Source organism: Pavona decussata, unplaced genomic scaffold, assembly GCF_977016875.1.
Source record: "Pavona decussata unplaced genomic scaffold, jaPavDecu1.1 SCAFFOLD_49, whole genome shotgun sequence".
Taxonomy (NCBI): Eukaryota; Metazoa; Cnidaria; class Anthozoa; order Scleractinia; family Agariciidae; genus Pavona; species Pavona decussata.
In genome coordinates this window covers 1,812,199-1,827,762 of record NW_028145471.1, presented here as the reverse complement: position 1 = coordinate 1,827,762, position 15,564 = coordinate 1,812,199, and the positions used below count along the sequence as shown (strand labels likewise).

Genomic DNA, 15,564 nt, shown 5'->3' with positions numbered 1-15,564 from the left:
GTACAGCTGCAAAGAATGTCGAGAGATAATTTTTACAAGACTTGTGCGTTATTTATTGGGTAGCATAAGTTAATTTCTCTCTGGAAATTTCAAAGCTAAAAGTTCCGTTTATTGAGGATACTAATGTAACTTGTACTGTACGGCTCCAAGAACTGTGAAGGAAAAAGAGGAGTTAACAGTTTTAACCTTTGCATGCCGCTGAAATGTTTTCAACGCACGAATTTTGAACATTATAAGAAAGACCAATTTTACTTTTGGATAAGAATCATTCAATTTTTATGGGAAAATTCACGGATGAAATTACATTGAAACGCTGGTAACAAAAAGTGATAATGAAAATGAAAAAAAAAAAAAAAAAAAAAAAAGATCTCCTAAACCTTATGTTAAAAGTTATATGATTTTTTTTACGCTTTCTTATTTTAAAAGGTACAACGTATTTAAAGTTAACATGTCTACAGTAGAAGGAATGATAGTAAAGGTGACGCAAAGCAAAGCGAAAGATAACTAAACAAAACAGACTACAATGAAGCGAAGCAGAAGCCAGGCAAAACATAGCCGTGACACCTTGAATTGTACACCAATCAAATTACTCATAAAAGTTTAAAGAAAAAGGTGTGTGACACTGCTCTGCTGCGTCTCTTTTCGCTACCAAAACTAATCGTAATTCTGACAAGCATATGTATACGTTTTCGTCATGTGTATATCGATAAGTAATTATAAATAGCTTTATAAGTAATTAACACTATTAACATTGGAGGGTGGGAGGAATCGTAACGTGAATTCCATTTGTCCAAATCGGTTTAAATGTAACGCGCGACGAGAGAGGCCCTCCTGTCCCGCGTCACTCGCGCTTCGCGCTCGCCTTGTGCCTGCCTCCACTCGCCTGAAAATAGCGCAAAAACAAGTAATGCCTTTACTGCAGGATCCTCTGGACCTTGCCCATGCATGGATGCGCCACTGATTACGAATATTCAAAATCAGCGCGGACACACGCCATCCCCCACCCCCCTCAGGCAGAATAGAGATAAACGGACAATTTCTGACCAATATTTCAAATCTTATGCTTCAATTTCAGACCAATGGAAGATTGTTCAAAGCACACACCCTATTGGTCAGTATATACTTTCGTCTGGGTAGCAAGCGTCTCGCACAACATTTGGGATAGGAGGGAAAAAAGGCCAGTAGCAGAAAGCGATTCCCTTATACTGATGTGAGATTTCACTTCCGCTAAAATCCAGTGAAAATCAAAACATTCTAAGAGAGCTTCTTGTTGGGCTTCAAATTGTTGAAAACGCAGAACTTTTATCGGTAGTATTCCCATCGGGAATATTGAATCTCTATAGGAATAAAGAAAAAGCCTGACACACTTTGTTAGCCTATTATCTCCTGATTGATATTGTGAAGTCTGTTTGGTTGTGCGCTTTTACGTGAGAGTGGGTAATTCAGTTAAGTACACGTCGCTAGTGTTGAGTTTGCAGGCCTCTGAGCACTTATGTATCCAACAAAATAAAAAAACATTGATATTTTCGCAATCTTCAATTTATCAGCTTTACAGTGATATATAGTTTTCCGTGGTTTTATCGAAAGCAGCGCGCGTACGCTAGATTTTCCTGAAGGCACTCGCGAAACATGGAAGTAACCTTAAATGCATAAACAAATCCATTTACAAGTGGGTACATTACGAATGGTTTTCTATAGGATTCTCTCTCTCTCTCTCTGCTTTTAAAAGTTCTAATTATTTGAAAGGTTTAAATAGCAAGCTGGTCACCTCTCACAATTAGAAGGACTTCACGACAATGCTAGGATTCAATTGTTATTTTATTTTTTTTTAATTTATAACCATTACTTACATAAAGTAAAGCATTAGACTGCGTACATTTTTGCTATTTCACCACAATTTTTTATTTAAAACCATGCAAGCTTCATCAGCAATTCTATGTGGTTTACATGATAGACATTGTGTGCCACACAAGAGAAACGGCACATTTACTAAAACCCCGGAGGAGGAGGAGGGGGTGGAGAAGGAGAAATTTCATGTGGCGGAAAGCCAGGAGATTGCTTCGATACACATACGGCGTGACAATAGCCACAATCGCACCTCTCGCATATCTTGCCCTCTTCTTTACAAGGGTCAAATCGGCAAGGATCCATGAAACACATGACGTGACCCGACAAGCAAGGGTGCTCACAACCTACGTAAAAGAAACAATGATAAAGAAAAAAATCTTTATTAACTGATTCGCATCAAACAATCGCAGACTTAGATTAATGGACACCAAGAGTAATTTCGTGTTTTAATGGAGGATGCGAAATGGGGTACGATGGGAGCTAGGATTTTCCTTGTTTTTACTGGGAAAATGGGATTTGGCGTACTGGGAATGAGTTTCGGGCATAAACGTTTGACACTGGGTGTAGGATGTGGAACAAAACACGACCAAATATGAGCTGGAAACTGGAATTGGAACAAAACTTGAGCTCAGTGGAAAATGGGATTTGTAGCCCCCCTTCAAGACTGAGCCCCTCGGAGGTAAAGAACTGGTGCGATACTCTCAGTATAGTAGCGGGATGAAATGGGATTGAATGAGAACAACGTGACCATTATTCCTTAAAAGATAAAGCATTGTCATGTAGCATTCCCATATATAAAGCATTGCCATGTAGCTAAAATACTACCGTGACATTTAAAGCACATAGACAGTTTTGTCAAGTACTAAGATCTTTGTGTCGGTTTTGAAAGATTGAGAAGACGGTGTCCTGACGCTAAAAAGAATAAATCTATTAAGCCATAAACACCATAAAAAATTCTTTGCAATACTTTTATGTGAGTGGAAACGTTTTAGCTTTAGTTATTTTATTTATTGATTCTTTCACTTAATGCAAACGTTTATCCCAAATAAGATCCTTAGAATGTTGTGTTTTGTATCCACAAGTCAGTAGACTTATGGCCTTTTTAACGAACACCTATTTAAGTTAACACTGTTTGATCTGTTAGAATTCTTTAGCTGCAAAGTTTAGAAAATTAAATCTTTTGTCCAAATGAAATCATGTTTTCGAACTACTGTTAGCTTTCCAAAAATTCTTGCTGCCCTTATTTCGTGAACTATATAAACGGTATTATTAGAAACTGGATCAAGCGATTAGATTGGCTTCGCGGCCATGGTATATGAGCCATTATACCATGTCCGAGAAAAAAAGAGGCCATTAAATTGTCTTCTAATTGTTCTTGTAAAGCGAAATCCGCCAAATCTACTAATATTTTGTGATTGTTTTCAATAAAACAATTATTCCACTCACGCTTGTTGGATATGAGATGTTTACAGCCAACTCGGCGCTTCCCGCGAGTGGAATCATTGTTAATTATAGTCCCTCCATAACAGAAGGAGCTAGTTTGCAGTGCTGCAATGGTTGAGGTGGCACTTCGCTCAAGAAAATACAATTTTGTTCCCACAAAAAGGTTTGAATCTTGTGTGGCGGATGCCATGGCCATTCGAACAGATATTTTACCGAAACAAACCGTTGGCTAGCGCTGATTAAAAGCTGAAGAGCAAAATTCGATTCAAATTTTAATTTAAATAAGGAAATTACCTAACTTGGCATTCGCCTCTCACTAGATGAAAATCTGATAGCCAACCATAGAAATTCTTTGTCTACGACATTAGTAATATTAAAAAATTTACTTGTCACATTATTGAAAGCAATGAAACTCGCCTCCTCCTCCTGGTTTTCCTGGACCGTCCTTTTCAAAAGCTTTGCTTTTCACCTGACAAAAAACGTATAAATTTCTTTTTAAAAGTCTGGCATCTGCATTGCCAGAAATATATTTCGTTATATATAAAGCGCTATCACATTTCTATTGTAGAGAAAAGTGTAAATGAATTAAAGGCATCAATATTACCTGTTCGACGACGAGGCAAAATATGGCCAGGACACCCAGAAAAACAACACGCTTCATTTTGTTACCTGTAATTAATGAGTTAAAGAGCTAGTCAACTTCACGATTCTGTAACATATTTTCCGTCACTAAGAAAACTTTAACCGCTTAACGTTAAACAACTTAATGGAATTCAGCATTAGAAACAGTGACTAAATTTGTTTGAATCACCACTTCGTGAGTTGGGATTTAACTGACTCAGTGAGTTTTCATTTCAACTTCATTCAAGTTCGAGTACGACGTGGATTAACCCTCCCCCCCGCCAAAAGAAGAAAAAAAATCCTATAAAACAGCATTTACTTATGGACTGAGGCATCGAGTTAAAGCCTAAGCTTCGGTTTTAGAGTACATTTCCTTCCTAGTCTAAACTAAAAAATAATAACCTATTTAGCGTCAACTCACACCTGCAGAGAGCGCGTCACCGAAATTTTGTTAAACTGATTTATTCACGCAGTTATTATGTCCTTATAAGTAAAGGTTTGGTTATACGTTGTTCCTTTTTATCGTTTATCTTTACTTGTCTAATTATTTGGTCGGAATAGTTTTGTTCTTTGAATATTGCAAGAAAGATTCTAACTAGAGCTTTTAGTCAAAATTCCAACGAAATTAAAATAAATATAATTCACTACGCTCTGATTTCCTTGGACCAAGCATATCCGCCCTCAGAATTCAATCATTTAATTTCCTTTAATCCTACTCACCAGCTCTGGAAACTGCTGATAGTGTTTATGAAAACGACTAACCACGATATATATTTTCAAATGGTTTATTCCTATGAAGATAATAGATTTTGATGTTGTATGAACTATGCAAAAAATCTTGATTTGATAGATCAGCTGCGCGATCTGTTAGAGATTCTCGACATGTTGACTTCATTTTTGACATTTGTTTATGTTGGCGTAGAATTAATTGCACCCAAACGACCATATAGAGTAAATAAGATATTTCGAAGTCACTCTTAAAAAATGGTCAAATATTTTCATTTGAAAAAAGAAATAATAAAAAAATAAAAAAAATAATAAAAACGATTGGAAAGACAACGCAAGCACAACTAACAAATTTTTGAAGATAAGCGTGCTTAAAATTATTAGAAATGATGCTGCTGCCGAAGAACATATAAGTTAGCCTTTTTCTAAACTTATTTAACGTATTGGGATCAAATCAGTTAGCTAAAATCAACAAAAAGTGTGGCATTGATCGTCATTTGAGTTTATCATGCGATTGCTAGGAGCGATGTTCGAAAAATCAACTTAAAATTGAGGGATAATCGATCGGAAGTGTCCAGCCTGTATACGTATGTAAGCATATTTTAGGCCGGTCAGTGCAAGCGCAAGTCTTTAAATGGAATTATTCTATGACTGTTTAGTTTTTATTCAAATCGCTATGAGACGAATAAGTTATTTTCACCATTTAAATAAGCAGCATTAACTTATTCTTTTATCAAAACGTACATCCGTCCGTCAGTCAGTTGCAAGCATGCCATTGTTCGAATTTCATTCATTCTTTCGTTGTTTTATTCGTTCCTTCATTCCTTCTCCTTCCTCCCGTATTCTCTCTCTCCCTCCCTTCCTTCCTATCTCCCTTTCTTTCTCTCTCCCTCCCTTCCTTCCTTCCTTCCTTCCTTCCTTCCTTCCTTCCTTCCTTCCTTCCTTCCTTCCTTCCTTCCTTCCTTTCTTCCTCTCTTCCTCCCTCCATTCCTTCCTTTGTTCCTTCCTTCCTTCCATCCTTTCTTCCTCTCTCCCTTCCTCTATTCCTTCCTTCCTTCCTTCCTTCCTCTCTCCCTCCGTCCATTCCTTCCTTCCTTCCTTCTTTCCTTCCTTCCTTCCTTCCTTCCTTCCTTCCTTCCTTCCTTCCTTCCTTCCTTCCTTCCTTCCTTCCTTCCTTCCTTCCTTCCTTTCCTCCTTTCTTCTTTCCCTCGTTCCTTCCTCCCTCCCTTCCTTCCTTCCTTCCTTCCTTCCTTCCTTCCTTCCTTCCTTCCTTCCTTCCTTCCTTCATTCCTTCCTTCTTTCCTTCGTTCCTTCGTTCCTTCGTTCCTTCCTTCCTTCCTTCCTTCCTTCCTTCCTTCCTTCCTTCCTTCCTTCATTCCTTCCTTCTTTCCTTCGTTCCTTCGTTCCTTCGTTCCTTCCTTCCTTCCTTCCTTCCTTCCTTCCTTCCTTCCTTCCTTCCTTCCTTCCTTCCTTCCTTCCTTCCTTCCTTCCTTCCTTCTGTCCTTCCTTCCTTCCTTCCTTCCTTCCTTCCTTCATTCCTTCCTTCCTTCCTCCCTCCCTCCCTCCCTCCCTCCCTTCCTTCCTTCGTTCCTTCCTTCCCTCCTTCCCTCCTTCCTTCCTTCCTTCCTTCCTTCCTTCCTTCCTTCCTTCCTTCCTTCCTACCTACCTACTTTTCTTAGTTGTTTGTTCAGTCCCTTTGTTCAACGATCAAAAACTTATTAACTGGGTGAAAGAGAATGTGCTCAATCTTTAAATGCCCAATGGAACTTTGTCGATGCAGTAGGGAGAAAAGTGAAATCATGGACGGTGCCCTGCCTGTCATTCTCACTCGATTTCACAAAAGAAAAAACTGAACCACTGCTTTATCGCCGATATTATTTATTGTCACATCAGTTAATACTTACGTATATCATTAATCTTTGCCGATTAGTTCAGTGCTTATTAGTTTGATGGAAACTGAAAATAACTTTGTACTTCAATATTAGGTGGGACTAAATATTCCTCTGTTTCGTTCCATTTCATTTAAGTATACTGATGCGTCAGTTCTTCACTGTCCACGACATTCGTAGCCACAGCCGCAATCACACTGGCGGCATGCAGTGTGCATTGGACACGGTGAAAAAAGCGAAGCCATCCCACAAACGTCCCTGGCACACGCTACTGGGAAAGTGCATTCTGGACACCCTGTAAGAGCAAAAATGAACATCATTTTCTGCGAAATGCACTTTTTTAAGTGAAATTTGCTACACAAACTAAAACCGGAACACTAACGAAGGATTAGAAAAATAAAAAGAACCATGCTCAGTTTTTGTTGTTGTCTTGCATTAAAATTTTGCTAATTCGACACTCATTTGGCAATTTCATTATTGATATGCTTTTATATTGTTGTCATTGAATCTTCACAAATCAGAGAAGGTCACCATTGTACTCCTAAACTGATCTGAATCGCAGACCGTGAGCCCACAATTTGAAACCTATTAAACTGGACCGTTTTGCAACCTGGGAGCGGCTTTAAAATGTTTATTTCATCCGACTTAGCCATGCAGGTGGTGGCGAAAATGATCTAAAAGCAAAAATGGGACATGGCGTCAATGCCATTGATTCGGTTGGGAGAAGATGATATAGTTGTGGTAGACCATGATATTAACCAATTGATGAATGTTTTGATAATTCTTGATAATTCTAGCAAGGTTTTGTTTATCTAGTTTAAACGGGAATTCATAATATGGATATCATTAATTTTTGAAGGTTGTGGGTTGGAATTTGACTGTTGAAGATCATTTATAAATTATTTAAAACCTCTGTGAAAAACAACCTGAACGCGGCTTGAAAATCAAAACAAAACAAAACAAAACAAAACAAATCAACAACAACAACAACAACAACAACAAAAAGTTCTTTAAGCCGACTTGGCCATGCACGTTGCCACGAAAAAAAGGACGTAATTCAAGAAAGGTGCATCGTCACTGAGCGAAAGGTTGGGAGTAGGATCGTGATATCATCCAATTAACTTTGGATATTTTTTGTAATTGTGCGAAGGGATTTGTTTATCTTGTGTTTTCATGGAATGAATATTCTTAATTTTGCGAGGTTGAATTAACCATTTTTAAATAATTTTATTTTAAAATAAAGTAAATTAAGAAAAACCTCCTTGATTAAGCCCAAGCATTCAGCCAATGAAAGAGACCGCAATAATGAACAGCAGCAACTCACCCTCTGGATAATATTTACTTTCGACCTGAGGAAAATGAAAACAAATGAAACAAACAGGGTCAATTTTTAGCAATAACAGTACACGTTTCAAAATGTTTTATGTTCCAAGAATTGATTACCTTTCCAATGTTGAGACACAGAGCAGTTAGAATACCCAGCAAAATCAGGAACTTCATGTTGCCAATATACTGAAAATACGTTAAACAGATTAAAAGGTGGCTTATATTTGTATATACATGTACTTGAAAAAGGTAAGAAGACTAGGAGGAAACAAAGGAGAGTCATAATTATCCAATTTTATAAATGACTGACTCCATAAACCCCTTATTGGTTGTCGTGAAAACTTCCATTAACATAAAGGAGTTATTATTTTAACCGGAAGATAAAGCCCATAAGGGTGATCATTCAAATGAAATTCCGTGTTGCTTTGTGTTATACTGAATGGTGGGCAGGGTGTTGGTACAAAGTGCAATGAAAGCACACGGGGCAACACGTTTCTGGAGTACGGTTTTTTATACTGCATAGAATGATCTTTAGATGAAATCCAAATGGACTATTCAAAAGAAGGTTAACAAGTAGCACTTTCTGTGGTATTGTTAGTTATGCAGTAGAGGGTGGTTGTAAGTTTTGAGTCTGTGGATAAAATCGTCAGGTGTGATCATTTAAATTAAAGCTACGGAGTAACACTTTAATACTTTCCTGTGGTACTGTTTGTTATGCAGCAGAAAGTGGTTCTAGCTTCTGAGTATGTGGATGAAATCCTAAGGTGTGACCATTCAAAATTAAAGCTACTGAGCAATGCCTTCCTGTGGTTTTTTTTGTTATGCAGTAGAAAGTGGATCCAACTTTTGGCTATGTGGATGAAATTCTAAGGTGTAACCATTTAAATTAATTAAAGCTACTGAGCAGTACTTTTCTGTGGTACTGTTTGTTATGCAGTAGAACGTGGTTCCAACCGTTGAGTATGTGGATCAAATCCTGAGGTGTGACCATTGAATGGAAATCATCGAGCAGTACTTTTGTGTGTTACTGTTCATTTTGCTGTAGAGCGTAGTTCTAACGTTTGAACCTGTGGATGAAAACCTAGAGTGTGGTCACTTAAATAAAAGGTTTCGAGCAGTGCGTTTAAGTGTGTAGCTGAAATACTATACGTACCAAACTTCAAACAAAAACTATAGTTTTCGATGAGTAACAAATAGAACAACGATTATTGGAATAAGGTCTATTGCCCACAATTGAATTTTGACGAGATCAGTAAATCGCCAGAAGGCTTCTATAGGCCGTTTACGCGGAAAGAGAGAAAATACTAATGCAAATTGGATGCTGTTAGTATACCTTCAGTATGATGCTGAAAATAGTACGACCAAGCTTATGGATTCTCGAGTCTTCAGGCTCTTTGATGGCTGAAAAAAGTGTAATATTCGCCTTTTCAATAGGAAGCCATTTCATATTCTTACAGATAATTAGGCAATTAAAATGGAGACTTTGTTCAGCAGCAACAGCTATATTGGTCTTTAATTAGGCTAGGATTGATATTCTTGGAACTTCATGCATAGCAAGTGGAAACATTTTCTGTGATTTTACGCCAACAATCTCACTCAAAAAATAGTCAGTGTGAAGATAGAGATTTCCTAATTACTTGAATCCAAATGCCAAAAAAAAAGGACTTGAATCAAATTTGTTCTGCCAATTTGCCTAATATTTTTTTCACCTAAGTAATTAAAAGAATTGTTGATTTTGATCTTTATTTTTTTTAGAGTACAAAATGAATGAATTTTGCACTGCTTCAAATTAAAATTAATGTGTCTCTAAGAGAGAGAATTAAAGAAAAATAAAAGGTTAGTATTTGAGTGAAATGCATTTTCTATTTAAAAATGCTTGGGATTTGGAACTACGATCTGTTCGTCACGCATTCCCTTTCGTTTTTTATTGTTCCTCCTTTTAATTTTCTTATGTAGCTGTTTTTATTCTATAATTAACAATAAAGTCGATAAAAAAGAGAGTGAAAAGACAAGTAATGGAATTAAGCAACAGCTCAAGTGACATTTCCAACACTAAGAAGACCGTGTCATCCGATTTCCAAATACCGATAAGTGAGTTGAAATAACGAGGCACAGCCTTCCCAAATTCAAAGCAAAAGTTCATCAATTTTATGATAAATTAAGATCACTTTTGCAAACATCGTTCACGGTGATGACTTCCTTTGATTGTTTTGTCTCATGAATGATTAACAAGTTTGAAAAGATCCTTTGTAAATTTTCATTTCTTGTTCATAGCTAGCTATACGTTTGGCAGTTTCATGCAGCTGAAAACACTGTCGTGCTTGAGAAAAAGACAATTTTGTGAAATTGTCAGTGCTGCTTTTGATATTAGTTTTTGCGTATGTAGATTAAAGAAATTTTCGTGAGGATTTTCACGGAACTAAAGAATACGGAATGGAGGCTTTTTTTTCATAGGATTATCTTGATTGGGTAAAGATGATATTTTAAATTTGTTTTTATGTTTTCAAGTTGCCAAGTGGGGCATAAGAGGAAAAAATATCGGCGAGCCGGGCGATTGGAGTGCGGTATGGGGGCGAAAGAGAAAGGAAAGGAGCTCCCTTCCTTTCTTTTCCCCCCTCTCCGAGCTCGAGTTTTGTCTTCGCCCTATATCCCACTTGGGAGCCTGTTCACAGGCTATGACTGCTTAGAAGAGTGTGGCCTGCTAACAGTAGTCTTGATTGTACAATATGCGATACTGTATTTGAAAATCCGCTCGAGAAACGAAAATGTTATTTTTTCTCCGTAGCACTGATCATTGTTCTCATTTTTGCAATATTGAATATTATAACCTGTAATATCCCAAAAACGGCGTGCTAAATTTTGATCCTTGATATGGGATTCAAGCAATCGTTTCCTTTTAACCTGTTAAAGATACTTTTTATTTCTGAGTAAAATTTTCAATCATCCTTTTCTCCTTGGTCAGTTTCCTTGGGTAGCATGTTTAAGGTTTTAGTGTTCACCAAATCAATCGATTGCGCGCGCTCTGTTTGGGTTCTCAAACTCCGGGCAATATTTGCGTTTTCACCTCTCGCACAATGAGTGTCCTAAATTGGGAGCGCGAGTTTTTTTGTTGTTTTATCAGAAATAAAGTGTGTTACTGAGACATGCTACATGCTAAAACAATTATTCACCTCGGCATCGATGAGGGAAACATATGTAGCCCAAGGAACAGTGTTTCATCCGATTTCCAAACACCGGGAAGTGGGTTGAAAACCGAGGCGTAGGCGAGTGATTTTTTACAAATGGTGAACATTGACATTCTTGGTGAAATTCAACAGAAACGTGTACACCTTTTCAAACCTTCTTCATGACAATGGTTTCCTTTGTGTTTCCGTCTTGTGAATTATAAATGAGTCTAAGAAATTAAAAATCCACTACTTTTCACTTTCACTTCGGTGAATAACTGTGAAATATTTTGAAAGATAAATTGTTATTTGAGCTTCCTGGATTACATCCTGCGAAGGAATGAAACCATGATCGCCAAACTGTATGCTGTGCACTTGGCTCCACACGAGTGTTAGGAGACCTGGAGCACTTACCAGTTTACATAGAAAACCGGAGAATTCCGTTTGGAAGCGCCATTTTATTCCACAAGTCGAACTGTGCTTTTTTTTTTTTGTAACTTGGAGCCGTTTTCAGTTGATGCTTCTACATTTTGTACGTTATCCATCTTCCGTTAGGACAAGGGAAATTATTCCAAAATTACGCTTAAGAGTCCTAATTGAGTGCTTGGAATGGTGTGCGCCCCTGGAATCAGTCAGTCATTAAGTCAGTTAATTAGTCAGTCAGTCAGTCAGTCAGTCAATCAGCCAGTCAGTCATTAAGTCAGTCAGTCAGTCAGTCAGTTAGTCAGTCATTAAGTCAGTCAGTCAGTCAGTCGGTCAGTCGTTAATACATCCAGTCAGCAGGTCATTCAGTCAGTTAGTCAGCCATTAAGTCATCCATTCAAACAGTCAGTAGTCAGCAGTCAGTCAGTCAGTCAGTCAGTCAATCAATCAGCCACTCAGTCATTAAGTCAGTCAATAAGTCAGTCAGTCAGTCAGTCAGCCAGTCAGTAGGTAAGTCAGTCAGTCATTAAGTCAGCCAGTCAGCAAGTTATTCAGTCAGTCAGTCAGTCAGTCAGTCAGTCAGTCAGTCAGTCATTCAGTCAGTCGGGGAGTCAGTCAGTTAGTCTGTCATTAAGTTAGCCAGTCAGTTAGTCAGTCAGTCATTAAGTCAGCCAGTCAGCAAGTCATTCAGTCAGTCAGTCAGTCAGTCAGTCAGAGAGTCAGTCAGTTATTCAGTCATTAAGTTAGCCAGTCAGCCAGTCAGTTAGTCAGTCATTAAGTCAGCCAGTTAGCACGTCATTGAGTTAATCAGTGAGTCAGTCATTATGTCAGCCAGTCAGTCAGTCAGTTAGTCAGCATGTCAGTCATAAAGTGAGTTAGTCAGTCAGTCAGTCAGTCAGTCAGCCAGTCATTCAGCGTCAGTCAGTCATTAAGTCACCCAGTCAGTTATTAAGTGAGTCAGTCAGTCAGATGATGATGGTGATGATGATGCTGCTGCTTCTTATGATGATGATGGTGATAATGATAAATTGGTGACGATGATCATAACGAACAGGTGAAGTTCATATATTTGGATACTAATTAGGAAAATTCCTCTCATGTCTCGTGACCGGCTGAAGTGATTTAATTACAGCATCTTAACGTTTATTTCACTATTAGCGGTTTGCCGGCTTTTTATCGTAAGTAGTGGTTTACTAGAACTTTTGGTCACCCTTAAAACTAACCTTAGGCCTTTCTATATTACGCTGCTATTAATTTATTGCTTATTTTCAAGACAAAATTTCAATCTTAAATTGAAATGTACCTTAAAAAACCCAAATAAAACTTGACAAGGTACGGATTGTAAAATGAAACGAGTGAATATGAACCCTATGTACATGCGTCAGGGCCGCTTTTGAAGCAGTGACCAGTTTTCCTGGCACTGAACGAATTAGTATACCATGGAGTAAGTAGAGGAGCCGTCGAACAGTGATTAAAGCGTCGGAAATTGGGAAGATCCGAGGGTTGGTGGTTGGAGCCTTAAGGTTGATCTCTTCACTGCTGTGTTGTTTTCTTAGATAAGAAACGTTTGCTTCACATTGTCTTTCTCCATCCAGATGTATTCATATTGCTGGAGTTGCTTCATGCTTCTGAAACCGGGTTACCCTCTGGTCGTGTGGCCCACTTACACGTGTAGTGCGGCTCCTTATACCGAATCAATTAACCGTCCACTCGCTTCTTTACTATAAAATTTTGAAGCTTTTCTATTCAACCAGTGTTATAAATTGTACTTTCCCCTTCCCCTATTTCATTTAACTGCACAGAGGTAGTGGCCAACACGAAAGCTTTGCTCCTTTGGCCACTACGCACTTCTTCCGAAGAAGGTAAAATCATTCAATAAATTGCTCTGCATGTTTAATTTTTTCTTACTATAAAATATAATGTATTTCGTTTCAATAAGTGTGAATAAAATTTAATTGAATTAAATTGAATAACAACCGCAGTTTCTATTATACACATAGCGATGCCAGTAAATACTAAGCCCGCAATGTTTTCGCGGCCTAGCCTTTTTGTGACCAAATCATACGTTAGTTGCATAATAGCGATCTACAGAAAATACACTTAAATTTTGCGTCATTAACCGAAATTTTTATCTCTAACTCAGTGATATCTCTTCCAGCATTTCCTTTTTTAAAACATTTTGAGGCGATAACAACGGATAACAATGACATTGTTCAGCATGACCCCCGTCCAACACACATGACGCTAAATTAGCCTTCGCTCTTCATAGTAGTTTGTGACTATGAGGGAAAAGCAGATCTTAGCAAGTGTTACAGAAATTAAAGAAAAAAAAAACCTTGCTAGGATCTGCTTTTCGCGCATAGTAATAAGCTACGAAAAATGAGGCGAGAGCTAAATTATAGCCTTTCTGTTGACAGGTCAGGCTGAACAATGTAATTGTTATCTATTCGCCTAAAATAGTTACAAAAACGAAAACTACGCAAGAGAAATCAGTATAAGGAGCAACCAACAAAGAACAACAACAACAACAACAAAAATGAAACAAATAAACAACAACAAACTGTGAGAATGATGTATTATTCAGTGAGTGACAGGCATACTCGGAAAAAGGAAACCCGAGTGCTCTTATCAGGAGTCGAAATCGAAACTAAGGCCTTCGATTACTGGTTCGGATGCTCTACCACTGAGCTACGGGAGATTCGTGGGAGTTAAGGCCATTAAACTAGCTTTATGGAAAAGAAAAACATCGTGCACACTGCTAGGGTTACTACGTCCCAAAAACGCCATGTTAGAGGTCTGAATTTAATGGCTAAGTGCATGCCTCCCTTTGAGATAATCAAACTGCAATTCAAGGGTTTTGTGTATACGGATTAGAGCGGTTTTCAATTAATTGTTACAAATTATTTGGTAATTGCTTTGGTTTTGCTTTCCTTCGCCCAGAGATTGGTTCTGGTAGTAAAACTCGCGACACATTCTCAACCAATGTGAAGCAAAACCAAAGCCATTCGTGATTTCCTCGCATGCAACCGCGTTTAGCTCTAGTTAATTGTATTTGCTTAATTGCATAATTGATTGCGCTTTTTACATGTATCATCTGAAAAAAAAAAAACTGCTCTAACTCGAGTCGCGATTATTTCTGAAATTAAACTTTTATCGTATTGATACCTTGATACACATAAATCTACGAAAAAGGCAAACGAGAAGCGGAACTCAAAGTATTCGGTCATGTTTGGTAGTGATCAAACATACATTTGGTCAAATTTATCAATCTAGAGGCTGCGCCGAATCAATACCATGCTCGCACACTGCACACTGGGTTTGATTATCAGTCTAGAGACCTTACCTTTATTGAGCACTCTACGTTACCATTATAATCTCACAGAGTATATATTTTTTTGTAATAATAGGGCTATTTATATAAGAGAAATAATCTGCCCCTGAGCTACGTCGCAAAATTACCGTATAAATGTCGCAAAAAATGACATTTTTGACGGCGGCTTAGGTTAATTAAGGCTCCGCAACTGAGGTGAAAACTATGGCCGAGAAAGCAAACATGGCCAAATGGTCGCAGGCCTAAGAAAAAGTTTCTTTTTTTTTTGTGCAAAGAAAACGATGCATGTAAAATGTTCGATGATGCAAAGACAACATGATCTCAACACATTTAAACGAGGATTTTCTGCACTTCCATACCAACTTTCCGGTTGCTGTTGCATAAAGGGCACATTTTGATATAATTCGCTGCTTGGCTTAGTCGCGGCTTAATTTCTTTCGTATAAATGGCCCTAATAACAACTAACTTGATGCTATTAATAGACAACTTCTTAACATTCGCCCTATAAAAATATCTACTTTGCTGAGGTCGTGTCGTTAAGTTCACAGTAAGTCTATCATGATGGGTCTTCATCCAGTACAATTATATATCTGAAACGACCGGCACCAATTAAGTCTTTGTTTCAAGGTTGTTCCAATTGCTCAAAATCGTTCCAATTTTTGATTATAACAAAAATATACAAAAAATATTTTTGGATTTGTGCTAAGACAAATCGAAAGTACCTGTTTCGGTGTTCTCGTGATATTCAATTGGTGTGGAAGAATGATACAGGGATGGCCTGCAAGGAAGATAT

The 15,564-nt window shown here is 37.9% G+C and overlaps 2 protein-coding genes across 2 annotated transcripts; both read right to left on the bottom strand.

Annotated features, from left to right (window-relative positions):
* Positions 1-1,811: 1,811 nt before the first annotated feature.
* Positions 1,812-4,161, bottom strand: LOC146481584 (uncharacterized). Its single transcript, XM_085108208.1, has 3 exons — positions 3,896-4,161; positions 3,709-3,760; positions 1,812-2,192 (listed from the first exon to the last, which is right to left on the bottom strand). The coding sequence occupies exons 1-3, from the start codon at positions 3,950-3,952 to the stop codon at positions 1,990-1,992; spliced, it is 312 nt and encodes a 103-aa protein (XP_084964334.1). The 5' UTR covers positions 3,953-4,161; the 3' UTR covers positions 1,812-1,989.
* Positions 4,162-6,499: 2,338 nt separating this feature from the next.
* LOC146481583 (uncharacterized) lies at positions 6,500-9,444 on the bottom strand. The gene is made up of 4 exons (XM_085108207.1): positions 9,187-9,444; positions 7,971-8,039; positions 7,852-7,876; positions 6,500-6,822 (listed from the first exon to the last, which is right to left on the bottom strand). The coding sequence occupies exons 1-4, from the start codon at positions 9,298-9,300 to the stop codon at positions 6,686-6,688; spliced, it is 345 nt and encodes a 114-aa protein (XP_084964333.1). The 5' UTR covers positions 9,301-9,444; the 3' UTR covers positions 6,500-6,685.
* Between the last annotated feature and the right edge of the window lie 6,120 nt (positions 9,445-15,564).